The following is a 17,377-nucleotide window of genomic DNA, read 5'->3' as shown; positions in this document are numbered from 1 at the left end:
TTAATTTATTTATAAAAAGTACTTTTTGCCGAAGCTGGCTTTGTTAGCTTAGCCCAGAAGCTGAAGTGTCCATAGAAACAGAAGAGTACAGAACCAGATGGAGGCTTCTTTTGGATCAATGCAGAACCACGATTTAAGGTAACTGGACTCCTGTCAGATATTTTATCTTCTGAACAACCAGTGAGATCTTGCAGAGGTTTCATTCTTCCGGATAATTATGGACTTTTTTTAAAAGTAATATTTCCCTCAGTATTCGGTGACCATTCCAGTTGTTTCGCCATGTGGGATGATTTTTTTTTTTTTTTTTTTTTTTTTTGTAAAAAAAAGTGTTTCTTCTGAAGAACTTTAAGATTCATATTTCAACTTTTTCAACTTATTAAAGGTTAACAATACACTAGACAAAAATGTATTATTAATTTATCATCATAATGTCCAAATACGTAAATATTCTCACCCTTTTTGTGAAGTTTTAACCTTGTAAAAACTGTGACAGTGTTACAGTGTAGATTAATTTTAGTACGTTTATAAATATTTAAGATTAACTTGTATTTAAGAAACATATTAGTTGAAAAATTACTTTTTTTCTTTTTATAAACATTCTGCCATCATGTCATCAGACATAAAGAGTTAAAATAATGATTAGAGCAAATACATTAAAAAAATATACAATACAATACAACTTTATTTAAAAACACTTTAAACGCTTTAAAAACAACAATGTTGACCAAAGTGCCACATTGTGGTGGGTTTAAAAAGAAAAACAGAATAAATAACCTACATTAGGACAACTTAAAAAAAAAATTCAGACACCTAAAAACAATTAAAAAAAAAAAAAAAAAGCAATCAAATTAAAACAATCGAAATAAAATCAGATCTAAAAAGTCAAATTATTGTGCAGAAAGCCAGCTTAAACAAATTGGTCTTCAGTACAGATTTAAAAGCAGATATAGTGGAAACTATGAATCAGTAATGTTTTTAGGAGGAGACAGGCCGTCTTCCAACCTGGAAGGGGAGGACATCCACAAGGTTTTTTTTCCCTTTGTTCTGCTATCATGCAATAATGAACGTAAATGTCTTTATTCCTGTGTGTCCCTTCCAGCTCCGTCCTGTCCTCGTGTGAGCCAGAGCTTCAGGAGCTGATGCGACAGATTGACATTATGATCAATCATCAGAAGAGAGAATGGGAGGCTGAGATTCAGGCCTTGCAGATCAAGCTGAAGAACGGAGAAGATGAGCTTCTGACCTCAAAGAATATCATTGAACGGAGGGACCTGGAGGTGAAGCAGACTCCGCTGCAGAGTGGAGTTAGTTTAGTTTGTCTTCAAGCTTCTGAATCAATAAGACTAGTTTAAGTGATAATGTCTTCTTCCAAAATCGTAGATTGGATTACTCCGTAAGCAGCTTGAAGACAGCCAGACGGAGCAGCAGGAGTTAGTCTCCAAGTATGAGCAACAGCTGCAGAAAGTTCGGGAAGAGGTGAGACGGACTCGGTTTCTCTTCACACACATACTCTGGACTACACAGTAGTAAGAGAAAAGCATAAAGAATGTGTTTTCTTTCAGTTGGATAAATTAAAAAGAAGTTACCACAAACTTCAGCATAAACATCTCAAGCAGACACACGGAGGAGCCAAAGAGACGGCTCTTTTAAAGGTGAGTTGACTCCATCTTTCCTCCCATCTGCGGGTCACGTGTGGCATGTTCATCCTAACATCTCCTTCCTGCAACGTCACCAGCACTCTGCAGACTGGGAGCAGCAGCGTGTCCAGTACCAAAAACAGCTGACTACACTGGAAGTCCAGAACAAGAACCTGACTGATGAGCTCTCACGCATGAAAGTAGCTGCATAATTAAACTTCAACATGTTTAATCAAAAGTTGGGCTGTTCAAAGCTGCTGCTCAGGTTGTTTCAGCTCGTGTTACCCGCTGCTTGTTTTCCAGTCCCAGCGGCGAGAGGAGAGGGAGCACGGGGAGCTGCAGCGTCTGCACACTGAGCTGGAGAAAGCTCAGGACAGCCTGCACTCACAGGAACTGGAACTGGAGCGCCTCAGGCCATTTGAGACTTTGTTGGGACAGTACCAGAGAGACCAGCAGGTTAGTAGTCGGACTCCGGGGGTCCAGAAGCATCGTCACGTCAGCCTGCATATGAAAAATACGGGAGAAACACGTAAAAACAGCACTTGAGTCTTACTACAGTTAACCTCACAAGGGCCACGCTTTCCTCTTCCTGTCTGAAACTACTTCACCAGAATTATGTAGCATATCTTCACAACTGCATGGCTGTATGTGCAGAAAGCTGAGACGTTAAATCTGCTACAGAAGTACCGCAGGTTTGCTGCTTCCTACTGTTCCTACATCGTCTGTACTGCATGTATCTCAAGCTGCTCGCTGCACAGCCGGCTCCTCAAAAGAAAACCTGTAAATGTTTATTAACAAAGACACAATGAGAAGTGAAGTAGAAGTTTTAAAGACAAGTTTTGATTCTCATCAGAAAGGCGAGAGTCAGTAGAAAGCAGGTTCTAAGTCATGCTGGCTGAACATTAGGGGTGTGACGATACGCTTTTGTCTCGATTCGATTCTGATCTTTTTGGGTGTCGATTTGATTTACATTGTGATTCTCACAATTCTTCGATTTTGCTGATTTTTGTAGATTAAAAACAAACAAAAAAAAATGTATGAAACTTATTTTTGTTTTTCATTTTTCTTTATTTCTATTAGGAAAAAACAACCCAATATCCAGACCATTATTCTGCTGCTATAAAGCCCAAGAAGACAAGTAAAAAGATCAATAAAAAATATGAAAATGACATAAATTTTATAGTCGATTCATTTTTTTATTATTTTATTTTTTAACAAAATATCAATTTTGAAATTGTGAAGCAAAAAAAAATCCAGATTTTTGTTTTTTCGATTTGATTTTCCCACCTCTACTTAACATACATGGAGTCAGGCCTTATCTGGCTGAGACGCCGAGGACGCCCCACTCTTTAGCAGATATGATGCGTGCATCATGTCAACGTAACTGAGTAAAATCAGGAATCCATTACAGCTGCTACTTTTACTAAAATTCAAGCTGAATCTTTCGCAGGAGTTGTTTTTATTAATAATTCTCTCTCAGGAGAAATCTGGGTTTGTGGGAATGTACCTGTCATCCCTGAGGAGTCGTTATTTTTATTCTTCTTATCCTGCTGGAACATCTGTTTTATTAACCTGCATTTCACAACGAGCAGGGTAGGAAATAAAATTAAGTTGTTGGTTGTGCTTTAGTGACTCTGCAAGACCTTCAGGAAGAGTTTTCCCATAAAGTCGCAGTAACTTCAGTGAAGCTGTTCCGGCTTCAGCTTTGCACAGATATCCAAAACAAACTCCCGTGCAGGAAAAATGACCTTTTCATCCACTCTCCACAGCGCCTGTCAGCGGATCGGGAGGCGCGCCACGCCATGCTGGACTCCCAGTCTGTGCTAAGAACCAGTTTGGAGCGTGAAAGGCTCCTTAACGAAGCTGCCAGACTGAGACAAGTTCTGCAGGCTAAAGATCAAGTCATCCGGTGGGTGGACTGAATGAACTTGGTGTGTTCTGATGTAGTGCAGCGTCACAAACACAAGGGGGCGGTCTACGCCAGCTCAGTGGAGGATGCAGGATTTGTAGTGGTCCAGAGAAGTGGTTGTCACAGTTCTGCGTGGGTTTAATGTTTTGTTGTGCAGCTCTCTGGAGGACTGCCTGGCAGCTCAGGGCTGCGCCGGTGTGGAAACCCTCAGACTGGATCTGGAGCGAACGGCCACCAGGCTGCAGAGTGCCCAAGCGTGTGAGGTCCACCTGAAGGCTGAACTGGCATGTGTCAAAGAGAGGTGAGTGTTTGTTCACCTGCACCGCATCAGGTTGCTTCTGATGAAGCTGAACGTGTCCATCTGCTGGTTTCCCCTGCCTGGACTCAGACTGGAGAACATGAGCATCCAGAGACGCGACGACTCCAACACGGAGCAGGAACTGAGGAGCCTGAAAGCAGAATGCGACTCTGCTGTTGCTGAGATGAAAAAGGTCAGAACGCAGCAGATGAAGTGAAACTTTCTGTCATGTTTTCTGCAGCTTCCCTTTTTCCTTCTCTGTGTTTGTTACACAGCTCAGAGAGGAGCTTCAGCGGGCCCGGCAGACTCACAGCGGGGAGGTGGAGGGGATGAGGAAGGAGGTGTCGAAGCTGACCAGCGAGCTGCACCAGCGTGACCTCGCCGTCGCCACTCTGAGCAGCTCCTCCTCCAGCGTCAGGCTTCAGCTGCAAGGCGAGATGGAGAGAGCTGAGCAGAAATCAGCCCAGCTCAAAGTGAGTGGATCTGAAATGGTTTATTTTATGTCTTTAAGCACCAACAGGATGGTGGAGTTAAGGTGGAGTGTCGTGTCAACACCGTCAGGTGTGTTATGTAAATAAAGACGTGTGTTAAAGTCCAGCTAAAATCCCATTAAAACCAATTTATCACTAGTTACAACAACAAACACTTCACACCAGGATAGTCGGGGGACTCGGTTTGATTGGGTTTGATTTCTGCAAAATTTCACACCTTCGTTTGGTTTGGTTTACGTTCCAAACGGCGTGACGACGTCACAGCATTCATTACGCCACTGGTCACCTATAACTAACAAATAAATAGCCTGCATTTATCGGGACGTTTTTGTACTTTTACCAGAGCTGTCAGACAGTAACAAGTAACGCAGGAGTAAATGAGTGACATCAGCACCTTTATCACACACACACACCAGTCCATAAACAACAAGTTAGTACACACTCCGTATTAAACATCTGAATTTAACACCATCTCCACGAGGGAGGTGGGTTTTGGGCATGTAGGTGCCTTGTCAGAGCTGTGAACTGAATTATATCTATATCTATATCCATCCATCTTCTGCCGCTTATCCGGGGTCGGGTCGCGGGGGCAGCAGCTTAAGAAGGGAAGCCCAGACTTCCCTCTCCCCAGCCACATTTGCCAACTCTGCGGGGGGGATCCCGAGGCGTTCCCAGGCCAGCCGAGAGATGTAATCCCTCCAGCGTGTCCTGGGTCTTCCCCGGGGTCTCCTCCCAGAGGGACGTGCCTGGAACACCTCACCAGGGAGGTCCAGGAGGCATCCTGACCAGATGCCAGAGCCACCTCAACTGGTTCCTCTCGATGCGGAGGAGCAGCGGCTCTACTCTGATCTCCTCCCGGATGACTGAGCTCCTCACCCTATCTCTAAGGGAGAGCCCGGCCACCCTGTGGAGGAAACCCATTTCAGCTGCTTGTATATGAGATCTGGTTCTTTCGGTCACGACCCACAGCTCATGACCATAGGTGAGGGTAGGAACGTAGATCGACTGGTAAATCGAGAGCTTCGCCTTCTGGCTCAGCTCCTTCTTCACCACGACAGACCGGCGCAGAGTCTGCATTACTGCAGACGCCGCACCGATCCGTCTGTCGATCTCACGCTCCATCCTTCCCTCACTCGTGAACAAGACCCCGAGATATTTAAACTCCTCCACTTGAGGCAGGACCTGACTCCCGACCCGGAGAGGGCAATCCTCCCTATTCCGGCTTATATAGATATAGATAGTGAAATATATATTTCTCCACTAACCACATCTCAGCAGTCAGATGTAAACATCAACATAGTTCTACTGGACAACATGATTAAAATGAGAGTCAATGATGTAAATCAGCCGATCAAAGCTGGAGTGAACGGAGGATTTGGGCCTCGTAACTCAGCTGTACAGATGTGCTGAAGTTCTGCTGTTTCAGGTGTTTCTCTCTACTTTTTTTTATCTACTTTTTGGATTAAATGTCTCGCTAAAAGAAACCCTCCACTGCAGAAGATGATTGTAAAGACGGTGGAACAGAGTTGTGTTCCAGATTCCTCATCGCGTGACGAGGACCTGCCAGATGCCAAAATGTTCCAAACCGAGCCCAAATGAGACGCAGAAACCTTAAAAAGACCGTTGGGGACGAAAACTGAGGGTTTAAAGACGAGAGGAATGAACAGTTCCACTTGTCCCAGAAGAGCAAACTGACATTGAGTGAAGCTGAATTTCACTTTGTTTGGTGACGTTCTGTTATCAGGTGACTGAGACGCAGCTGGAAGCTCTTCAAACTGAGAACCAGCATCTGAAAAGTCTGCTGCAGAGACAACGGTCTCCACCTCAGGTTGGATTCTTTCCCCAAAGTCTTTTCCGTCTTTGTAAATGTTATCCACCCCTACATCCGTCTCCGTCCGCAGAGGGGAGATCCTCCGTTAGCGTCGAGGAGCAGCGTTTCCTCGCTGAGCAGCCTGGAGATGGAGACGCTCTGCAAGGTACAGATCACCAAGCAGACGTGTCAGGAAAGGCGTGAGCATGCTCTGCTCAGTCACGCCGTAACCGAGCAACCGCAGCCTCCTGGCAACAGGTAGATGCGATGTAAATATGAAGATGCAGAACGGTTCCAGAGCTGATCTCAGCTGCTCTTACAGGCTTGAGGTGGAGTCGCACGCCATGCACGCCATGCACGCCATGCACGCCATGCAGCCGCAGGAGAGCACAACTCGCTACGAAGGGGAGATCCAGAGGCTCTTTAAGGAGCTTCAGACTCTCTCTCAGTCCCCAACAGAGCAGATCTGCAGTCAGACCCAAGACAGCAGGCCTCATTCCTCCTCCTCCTCCTCCTGCAGCAGCAGTGCAAAACCAACCAGGAGAAACTCGGCGTCGACCTCAAGTCCCAATGAATCTGCTGCTGATGGACAAAGTTCAAGCTCTGAAAGCTTTCTGATCTCCGCTTCCAGAGACAAAGGGATTTCCTCCCCTCCTTCAGAGGTGAGGCCTCTCCCACATCTAACAGGTGACTGTGCAGGGAGGATTCCTACAGGTGTGTTTTATTTCCATCCCAGGAGCTTCTGTCTCCCGCGTGCAGCATGGTGGCGCGTTTCCTGGAGGAGGAGACGCTGCAGTCTGAGGAGCTGCTGCAGAAGCTAGACAGCCACATCCACGGTATGAGCGAGAGCATCGTCAGGACGGTGTCCAGGTATCTGCAGGGCGGTTCGGGGTCCGAGACGGACCGGAGAGAGCAGCGAATGGTGGAGTCCCAGCAGTAGACCTGATCTCTGTCCCGGGTTTTATCTGCTGTAATAAATCCAGCTGAAAAGCAGGTTTTTATGTTCTGCAGATTCATTCAGAGCATCCATCAGCTGACCGGAGGTGAATCATGTGAGGATTGAATGTTCATGCGATTATATGTTAGAAGCTAGACCAGTAAGACGTGATTTGTGCCTTCATAAGAACAAAGGAACACCTTTTAAATCTCAGCTTTAGACACGTCTAATTAGTTTGACGGCCTGAACTCAATTTACTCATTTTGTTGCTAATAAGTCACAGTGACAGTTTTTAAAATTTGCTTTAATTTCATGTGGAAAGAGACAATAAATAGTAGCTCTAAATGCATGAAATAAGCTGGTTTTATATTATATCCTCACTGCATGAAGAAAGATTTATTTAATGTCAGAAAACTCCTCATCCTCAACATCTCCTATGGCAGGTAATGCGTTTCTCTGCTGTGTGTGGCTTGTTGTGTTTGCACCACAGACGTACTGAGATGCAGCTCGACACACTTCTTATGTTTCTGCTTAGAAAGGTAGAAAATCTCTAGCAGGTGATCAGATCATAACTAAACTTCAGTCTATAACGGTGCTGGTGTTGTTAATTAACTCCAGGACATTTTTATATGTTTAAAAAAACATGTGGAAGCTAAATGCAGACGGGATGTTTCAGATTCTGAGGCTAAAATGATGTAAAATGAATGGATAAAACAGCATAAAGAGCAACCAGAAGAAGGAAACAGGATTTATTGTAGAATTAACACACAGATCAGCAGTGACCAAGCCTTTTCTCATCTGTACATCATTCTCTCACGTCTGAAACACACACACACACACACACACACACACTGTTTCCAGTCGTCATTAGATGTATTCATACCCATAAAATAAACAGCTGCCTTTGAAATAAGGTGAAATTGACAAAAGTAATAATAAAAATCCTTATTTAATTACATTATTATTTATCTAACTTTGGTCCAATAGAAATATTTTTTTTAAAAAAAGCAAACAAATAAAATAATAATCAGAGGTGGGACTTTTAATGCGTTAATGATTAATTACTAGAGGTGGGAAAATCAAATCTAAAAATTGAAAATCAGTATTTTTTTACTTCATAATTTTAATTTTTTTAAAAATATATCTTTATTTCAAATGAATAAAAAATAATCCATTATAAAATTTTGTCCATTCTGGTGTAAAGTTGAACAGGAAGTATCTTCATCACCATTTCTAGGTGAAAATAAAGGTCTAGTAGCAACATAGTAGCTCATTTATTTGTTTTATTTATTTGACATATTTAATCATTCATAGCTGCATTGCAGGATCCACACTGGATCTAATGAATCCCAGGAATGTGGAGCAGAAAGATCCAGCCATGTACTTACGTGTACATTTCTACATGTGTGTTTTAATCCCAACCAGCTGAAGTCACACAGATATAAAAGTCAGTTTATCCTCCTTCCTCAGAAAGGTTTTATATTTAAACATATAAAATGAACCCTGTTTATTTAAGTATTTACCAGACTCATCCTGCCAGCTGTGGTCCTGTTTATAATTTTTAACACTGAAAACTCCACTAGATCATCGGTGCCCCCCCCCTCCTAAACTCCGTCCCCTCCATCATCAGCAGTGTGTCCGGAACGGCGGTGTGTAACTCTGGGATGCATATCTGACTCTTCAGGTGACGTTTTCCAGGCATTTCTGTCCCGTCCAGGAGGTTTACAATCCAAACACAACATGCAGTGTTTATTCTGCTAAATCACCATGGCAACACCATTATTTATCACTTTTTCATCACTAAGCTGCGACGGCATCAATCCCAGTATGGATCACCACTCACCCCACAGAGCTGCACTCAGAAACCAGTATGAGCCATTCAGCGCTGTGTGCCAGAGATCCTGCAGAGTTTTAAGGGTTAATCCCACCTGCAGGAAAATCATCAGATACCCCCCCCCCCCCCCCCCCCCCCCAGCACCACCAGCGTCATCACCCCCCACCCTACAGAGGCCCTCCAGCCTGTCCACAGGAATGTGTGCACCATGCCAGCGGCGTCATGAACCTTCCCCAGCGACCTGCTTTGTCCTCATCATTAAAAACCTGCTGGAATGTTAATATCAACCATGTGGAAGACTGAGGGGCCATGGGGGCTGGAGGGGCTGGAGGGGGCGGGGGGCAGAGATATTTTACTGCCTTCCTAATGAAGGACACATTGAAAAAAGATGGAAAAAAAAATCTGCACACTTTTTAAATCTGAATTTTTGTCCAAACTGAGTGGGATGCTCCGATGTTTCTCTGGTGTTTTGCAGTTCGCCTTACGTCTGGAGCAAAAAATAAAAATACTGTGAGGAATTTGGCAAGGCTTTGCTCTGCCTCTCTGGAGGGAGCTGAACGTTTTTCTGTGTGGAGATTCCTCGAGGGGGCTTAGTGAAAGGGACGCTGACCACAGTCCAGAGACAGTTCACACTGCCCGATAAGAAGATGTGATGATTAATAAATATGATGTAAATAATGTAAATATAATCCACGTCTCTAATGATTTATGACAACATTAGCACAGACAGCCTTCTCATTAAGGCCATTAAATGGAACAAACTCCCAGAAAGTCTGAAACTCCGCCTGAAAGACTTAAGGTGCAAATAGAAAACCAGCAGCGTCGGCACTGAGTTATATAAATGTGTGTTTGTAAACATGTGTATGAATATATATATATATATGTATCTATGTATGTACATGCATATGTTTTTTATTAAGATCGTTTGGAGAAATGTAAAATGATTGCGTGGAAGTTGCGCTGTTGTAGATTTGTAAATACCGCCAAAGTGCTGCACAGAGTTGAATATCACAAAATAAAAATTAAATCAAATAATGTCGTTGAAATAATAAAAACAGGTAAAACAATTTAAAAATAAATAAATACCCAATAAAATAATTAAAAACAAATAAAAGACACAGAGGAGCACACAACTCACGCATTGTTAAAACCAACAAATAAAAGTGTGACTTTGCCAGATGGAAATGAGCTAATTCTAAATGTGGTGTAAGGTATTGTTAGATAAGGTTTTTACACATGGTCCCTGACAAATATACTAAACTACAACATAAAGCACTGACGGCTGATTCCAAACCAAAGCAGAGGCGGATCAGTTCAGACAAGTTTAACAGTAAAAAAGACACGATTAAGATGCTTCACTCTGAGAAATGATGCCTTACCGTACGTAAGGGTCTCCCTGTGGGGCTGGAGTCCACCCACAGAGGTAAATAATAACAAAAAAACAACATATGTTCACTTCTTTGGTAACTTTGATTTAATGGTCTTTATAAATGTCCAGTTGTTGGTTGAAAAAAAGTAACAGGAATGCAGATGTGTAAAAAAAAAACGGTAGTTTAGAATAGTTTCTGCATCACATTTTACACTTTCATACTAAAATTCTGATCTTATTTTTTCTGTCAGACAAAACTTGAGAAAGTGTGTTTTCTGTTGACCCTTTCAGATCCTTTAAAACATTTCATCCTAAGGACAAAAACGCTGCTGTAAAAATAAATTTATATTGTTTTCCACTTGTTTAAAGTCTTAAAGCGACCGCAGCCTGGATACATATATCACATAGTAAATATAATTTTTTTTTACCATTTAAAGACCAGTTTGTTTACAAAGCTCCTCAGTTTTTCTTCTGGAAAAAACAAAAGTAAAATCTTTAAAAAAAACAAAAAAAACAAAACAGTTTAATGAGTTGAGTGAAAGCCCCGGCAGACCAGTGGTGTCAAAAGTATTCACATTCTTTACTGCAGTAAAAGTAGAGATGCTCTTCTTCTGTAGAAGTAAAAGTAACAACTAAAACTTTTTACTGAAGTAAAAGTGTAAATGTACTGATTTAAGAAAATATAATATATTTAAGAAAAAGTATAAAAGTAAAAGTAATGCAAGTGTGAAAAATACCATTAAAAAGAAGTCTTAACCTTTAGTTTTAAGAACTCTTAACCTGTTGCACCGGAGCCAACAGTGCATTCCCCAAAATAACATTTTTCTAAAAGTCATAATGACTATAATGTTATATCAGAATGTTCATCCTGAAAAAGCTGCAAAGTACCTTTTCAGCCACATAGATTCACATAAAAAAAATAATACATTTGGGTGCAATCCAAATATTTTAATGAACCATATATAAGCATTAAGATGTGTTTCATGGCCTGGATGATATGATGACTATAAGCAATGTAATGTTGCAAAGAGTCCAACTTCAGACATTTTATCAACAACCTATATTAGAATATACAAAAATATAAGCTTAGCTGCAGGAATCTGTGAGGTAAACAGATTTGTATTAGGAGACAAACAAAATAATGAAGTGATAATGGATAAAAATAGAAACAAAACAAAACACTTCATATATGTATGTATATATATATATATATATATATATATATATATATATATATATATATATATATATATATATATATATGTATACATACATATATATATATATATATATATATATATATATATATATGTATACATACATATATATATATATATATATATATATATATATATATATATATATATATATATATATATATATATATATGTATACATACATATATATATATATATATATATATATATATATATATACACATACATATGTATATGTATGTATGTGTGTATATATATATATATATATATATATATATATTTATTTATGTATGTATATATATATATATATATATATATATAGAAAGTACAGATAATTGTTGCAAAAATGTAAGGAATAGAAGTAAAAAGTAGTCGGATTTAATAATTATTTCAATAAAGTATATATACCCCAAACTTCTACTGAAGTAAGGTAACAAAGTATTTTATTCTTTGTTACTTGACACTTCTGCCGCAGACACAGGGAGAACATGCAAACTCCACACAGAAAGGTTGCTGTTGAAACCCCTCCCTAGCCAGGGCTCGAACCAGTGAGTTGCTGTGTTAACCACTACGCCATCGTCTGCTGTAAAAATAGCACAAACTTATATAATTTTCCACTTTTAGTGAATCATTCTTTTAGAAACATTAGAAAAAACAGAGATGTATAAAGTAGAATTAAAAATAAAGTAGAAGTCCTGCCATGGTTTAGATCTACTGATGCATTTGGAACAGATCTTTTCACTAACAGGCTCTTCAACCTGCAGTCGAGCTGATTACATTCACCTGGTTTGGTGACTGGTTGGAAAGAGCTGCTGGAAAGAACTTCTGCTTTATGCACCTCTGGAAATATACATATAAAATAATCATAATTTGTATATTTTAACCATTTAAACACCAGTTTTTCTTACAGAATAAAAACTAAAATAGTTGCTATGAAATATATTTCAGTGAGTTTTTGGCAGCTATCATGAACAGGTCAGAGGTTGGGACCAACATACACGTTCACGCATTATTATTTATATTTATTTATTTTTTCAGTTCCTCATTGGATCCTGAGGACATATTGGGTCACTTTGGAAAATACTGCCTGAAAAAGTGAAAGAGGAAAAAATGAGTTCTTTCAGTTTTTTTACTTGGTTTTTTTTTTTTTTTTTTTTTTTTTTTACCAAACTACTGCATGTATGTTATAAAATGTGAACTAAACTATCATCCTTAACTTTCTTTTCTTATTTAACAGTCGACTATCCTGCTGAATGATACGCAGGATATTAAAAACATTGTAAATAATCTTTTGTTGCTTCCTGACCACAAACAAGCAGCAGAGGGAGCTTCAACAGTGCTGAAGCTGCTGGGTCATACTCTGAACGAACAGCAGTGTTAGCAGGGTGTGTGTTTGGGGGTTTTTGGTCCACCCTGTTGTAAAACGGAGATGTGGCCCCAGCTCAGTATGAACAAACACTGAGCATGCTGGTGAAAACTCTGGGAATATGACTCACATTATCAGCCCATCTTGGTGGACTGAGGTATTTGAGGAACTTGTCCTATCTGTAAGATCATAAGTTGTCATGGGAATGAAATATTAGAGCGATTTGTTTGTGTAATAGAAGCTGACTTATCGCTGGAGAATGGCTCCGGGCCTCTGCAGGTTGGAGGGGATCTCTACAAACAAATGTGGTTTAAAGAAAGAATGAATCTGGTTGTGGTAAAACAGGAAAAAAAAGTGCCAAATGTCTTTTTTTTTTTTTTTTTTTTTACATGAATCATGTGATTAATAACTCTGTGAAGTGGCTGTTGTAAGGTGGTGGATGGGACAGACAACACATCCTTACTCAGTAAACTTCCTTGGACTTTTCCCAGAATTGTTGCAGCCTGCATGCTCTCTTTGTTGCACATTCCATGGCGGGGCCTTAGAGAACATGCCTGACGTGCCTCATGTGTCTGTCCCACTTCTTGCTCCAATTATGCCCCTTTTGCGACGGGTGAGTCTCATTGTTCTTTGGTCTGAGCACACTTATGGAGGGTGGGGTCCGCGGCAGTGGGTGCAGGTTGCAGATGAACAATGCCTCGTGCAAAGGGACTCGCTGCAGGATGCTTTGAATGCTGCAGAGACAGAGGGACGCGTTCTTATCGGCCTGCTCTGAGCCAAAGGAACGCTGCCGGAGAGGCCGAGAGGAAAAGGCGCATTCCAAAACACAATGAGTGTGTTTACATACGAACTGTCCCAGTTCCAACGTGCTTCACTGTATGGTGGCGTGTTAATGGTGATGGAAGGAAAAGTAGGAACATTGTACCATAAAATGTTTGTCTGGTCATAAACCTGAGTTTGGACTGAGGTGGTTTAGTGTAGATGTGCTGGTTTCCAGTTCGTATTTGGTCAAGTTGCAGCTCTAAACGCAGTTTATTGGGTTGTTGTTGTTGAAACAAGGAAAGTTTATTTTATGCACAAGGCAGTTTAAAGTGCTTTACAGAAAACGTGAAAAGCATTACAGATGGTGCAAAGAAAGCCTTTAAAACTGTAAAAAAAAAAAATCATCAACAAACAGAAAAAAAAATCCCAATAAATAATAAATTACAATAATTAAAAGCAAGATAAATGGAAAGTTACTGATTTGATGCATATGAAATATTTTTAACCTGGATATAAAAGTGTCTGCATTTGTTTAATTTCCCCCTTAGATTATAAACTCCATCAGATTGTGCTCCTCTTTCTCAGCAGGTGTCACTGGTTTGGCATCATGGTGCTTGTTGACCAGTTTTCTGTACTCTCCAGTCTCCACCAGTCCAGTCAAGAGGCCATCTTTCCTGAGTTTGGTTCTGCTGGAGCTCTTCTTTCCTCTAAAGGCCCATTTCTGCTCCCTTCAACAGGGGGACGTTCATTACGTCTATACCCTCCTACTTTCATTCGTCTTTTACGTTGCCATGGTATTTAAGTCAGCTCATCTACTAGAGTCCACCTCCATGTTTTGACACCAGCTGGTAGTGGCCGGTAATGTACCGCTATAAAGTTACAACTGCCCTAAAAAAGCAGAAGAAGTAAAAGATAAAACTACAAAAAACTATCTGTAAAAATGCAGCAGCTGCATCAGGAAGAGGAAACCTGGTTCACCAGGCTCTGACATCATCTGTAAAACATTACACATTTATACAATCAAATAGTTTTCATTTATTTATTAAACAAATAACTTGCAGATTTATCCAGCAGGACCAGGCTGTCTCTGCATTAATGCCGCTGTTACTGAGGCTTTGTCTCTTCATGGATGTATAACTCCAACTAAATGAACCTTATTAGCCTTAGAAAAAAGTTATGTATTTAATATTTACAAGCAGGAATTAAAACCAGGTGAACTAATACAGCCTTCACCAAAGGATAAATCTAAACCCCAACAAAAACTTTATATGAAAAAAAACAACAACTAATAACTGCAATAAATTAGTGATAAATTCAGGTTTACTGGCCACCTCTATTGACTGGAGTCTGGCTCCTGCTAGCTACTGTAATATAAACTACCACTAGCTTGTTGATGACTTGACTATTAAACTTAAATTGGCCAGATAAAACAGCTGGGCAGCTGTAGCTCAGGTGGAAGAGCAGTTGGCTTGTAACTGGGAAGTTGGGGGTTCAATTGCTGGCTTCCCCTGACTATGTGTCAAAGTGTCCTTGGGCAAGACACTAAACCCTAAGTTGCCCCCCAATCATGGTATGAGCATATATGTAAGTCACTTTGGATGAAAATGTCTGCTAAATGACTATAGAATAGACTTAACTGTTGCATATTATTTAGCTAATGACTCACAACACCAAAAACTGCCTTAATTTAAGCCATTTACCAGAGAAAATGCTTCCAAAACACCGTAAGTGAATGTTGGTCAATGGTGGAACTATTGGTGTGTAAAACAAGCGGCAACCTCCGGCGGTTAAAAGTGAAGCCTATGTGGAAGTGCATAAAACTGCAGTTCCCCCTTCATCCACTAGGGGCTGCAAAACAGAGCAAATCCCCATAGACTCCCATGTTAAAAAGACCAACTTCACAGCAGGAATAAACATGTTTACAGCAGAAATAAACATGTTTACAGCCTGGTTCAAAAATCCATTTTAGGTTTAATAGATCAGGTTTACCTTCATGACAACTGTGGGGGGAGTGAATTTTTTTCTAACTCGCTCATTTAAAAGTAATTTAATCTTGAAATTTGGCATATTTAGGGGCGTGTCCTTTTGATTGACAGGTACCTGATCTCTCACTTTAAGTAAGAAGAACGTAGAACAACTGCGGTGTTTAGCCGGTTAACAACATGACTTAGCTTTAGCCCGCTCACCTCCGTTAGCTGGTTAGCTCCTGTTATCTCCAGGTTAGCTCGATTAGCTTTTAGCTACAGAAAGCTCGGAGTTCGCTCGATGTCAATCATCCACCATGATGCTCACAGCCCCCTCTCAGCTCCACCTCTTTGTCCATATTTGTATTTTCCTGGTGAGACGACACGCATGCCCCTGTCAAGATGGCGATGTAGGAACCGCCCACCAAGCTTCAATTCAGGTCTTCAGAAACCTATGGGTGACGTCATGGAGGCTCCGCCCATCTTTTTATGTACAGTCTATGGTTAAAACCTGCATCGCCTACCTGGAGCTAAATCTGAACCAACTGCTGGTGGAAAAGCTTCAAACTTTAAGTGTTTGATGCTTCATTACTGTAAAAGATCATAAAGTTTTGGCAGATTTGGACCCAATCATGACACTAAACTCGAGCCTGTCTGTGTTGACTGTGTGACAAAGTGTCGTGAGCACAACCTTTTTGTCATTTATGCCAACGTCACTCTCGCTCACATCTATCAAAAGCGATTAGAAGAGTTCGTTTGCCTTGTATTTTCTCACTAAACTAGATTATTTTTGTAAAAATCCAGTGAAATGTCTGACACAGAAGCAGATCTGAAGAAAAGAGAATTAGTAGAGATTATCAAAGGTTATTCTAAGCTGCACAAGAAGCCTCCAAAGCAGGGGGAGGGTCAACTCTGGCCCTCGATGGACAAAGTTTCCCTCACGTCCACAGACGGGCCGATGGGTTTGGAGACATGTCCACAGGCTGGCCGATGGGTTTGGAGACATGTCCACAGACGGGCCGATGTGTTTGGAGACATGTCCACAGACGGGCCGATGTGTTTGGAGACATGTCCACAGGCGGGCCGATGTGTTTGGAGACATGTCCACAGGCTGGCCGATGTGTTTGGAGACATGTCCACAGGCTGGCCGATGGGTTTGGAGACATGTCCACAGGCTGGCCGATGGGTTTGGAGACATGTCCACAGGCTGGCCGATGGGTTTGGAGACATGTCCACAGGCTGGCCGATGTGTTTGGAGACATGTCCACAGACGGGCCGATGTGTTTGGAGACATGTCCACAGGCTGGCCGATGTGTTTGGAGACATGTCCACAGGCTGGCCGATGTGTTTGGAGACATGTCCACAGGCTGGCCGATGTGTTTGGAGACATGTCCACAGGCTGGCCGATGGGTTTGGAGACATGTCCACAGGCTGGCCGATGGGTTTGGAGACATGTCCACAGGCTGGCCGATGTGTTTGGAGACATGTCCACAGGCTGGCCGATGTGTTTGGAGACATGTCCACAGGCTGGCCGATGGGTTTGGAGACATGTCCACAGACGGGCCGATGTGTTTGGAGACATGTCCACAGACGGGCCGATGGGTTTGGAGACATGTCCACAGGCTGGCCGATGTGTTTGGAGACATGTCCACAGACGGGCCGATGTGTTTGGAGACATGTCCACAGACGGGCCGATGTGTTTGGAGACATGTCCACAGGCTGGCCGATGTGTTTGGAGACATGTCCACAGGCTGGCCGATGGGTTTGGAGACATGTCCACAGG

At 41.5% G+C, this 17,377-nt stretch overlaps 1 protein-coding gene across 1 annotated transcript; it reads left to right on the top strand.

Annotated features, from left to right (window-relative positions):
• Positions 1 to 13: 13 nt before the first annotated feature.
• On the top strand, positions 14 to 7,085 carry cep63 (centrosomal protein 63; the record flags this gene model as incomplete). The annotated part of the gene is made up of 14 exons (XM_079245722.1): positions 14 to 138; positions 1,100 to 1,277; positions 1,381 to 1,476; positions 1,563 to 1,652; positions 1,736 to 1,837; positions 1,941 to 2,093; positions 3,407 to 3,546; positions 3,704 to 3,847; positions 3,935 to 4,037; positions 4,120 to 4,317; positions 6,080 to 6,163; positions 6,237 to 6,403; positions 6,468 to 6,807; positions 6,882 to 7,085. The coding sequence occupies exons 1-14, from the start codon at positions 98 to 100 to the stop codon at positions 7,083 to 7,085; spliced, it is 2,040 nt and encodes a 679-aa protein (XP_079101848.1). The 5' UTR covers positions 14 to 97.
• Positions 7,086 to 17,377: the final 10,292 nt, after the last annotated feature.

This window comes from Telmatherina bonti (genome assembly GCF_933228915.1).
Source record: "Telmatherina bonti genome assembly, chromosome: 8".
In the NCBI taxonomy this organism is placed as follows: domain Eukaryota; kingdom Metazoa; phylum Chordata; class Actinopteri; order Atheriniformes; family Telmatherinidae; genus Telmatherina; species Telmatherina bonti.
This window is presented reverse-complemented; position numbering and strand designations above follow the sequence as displayed.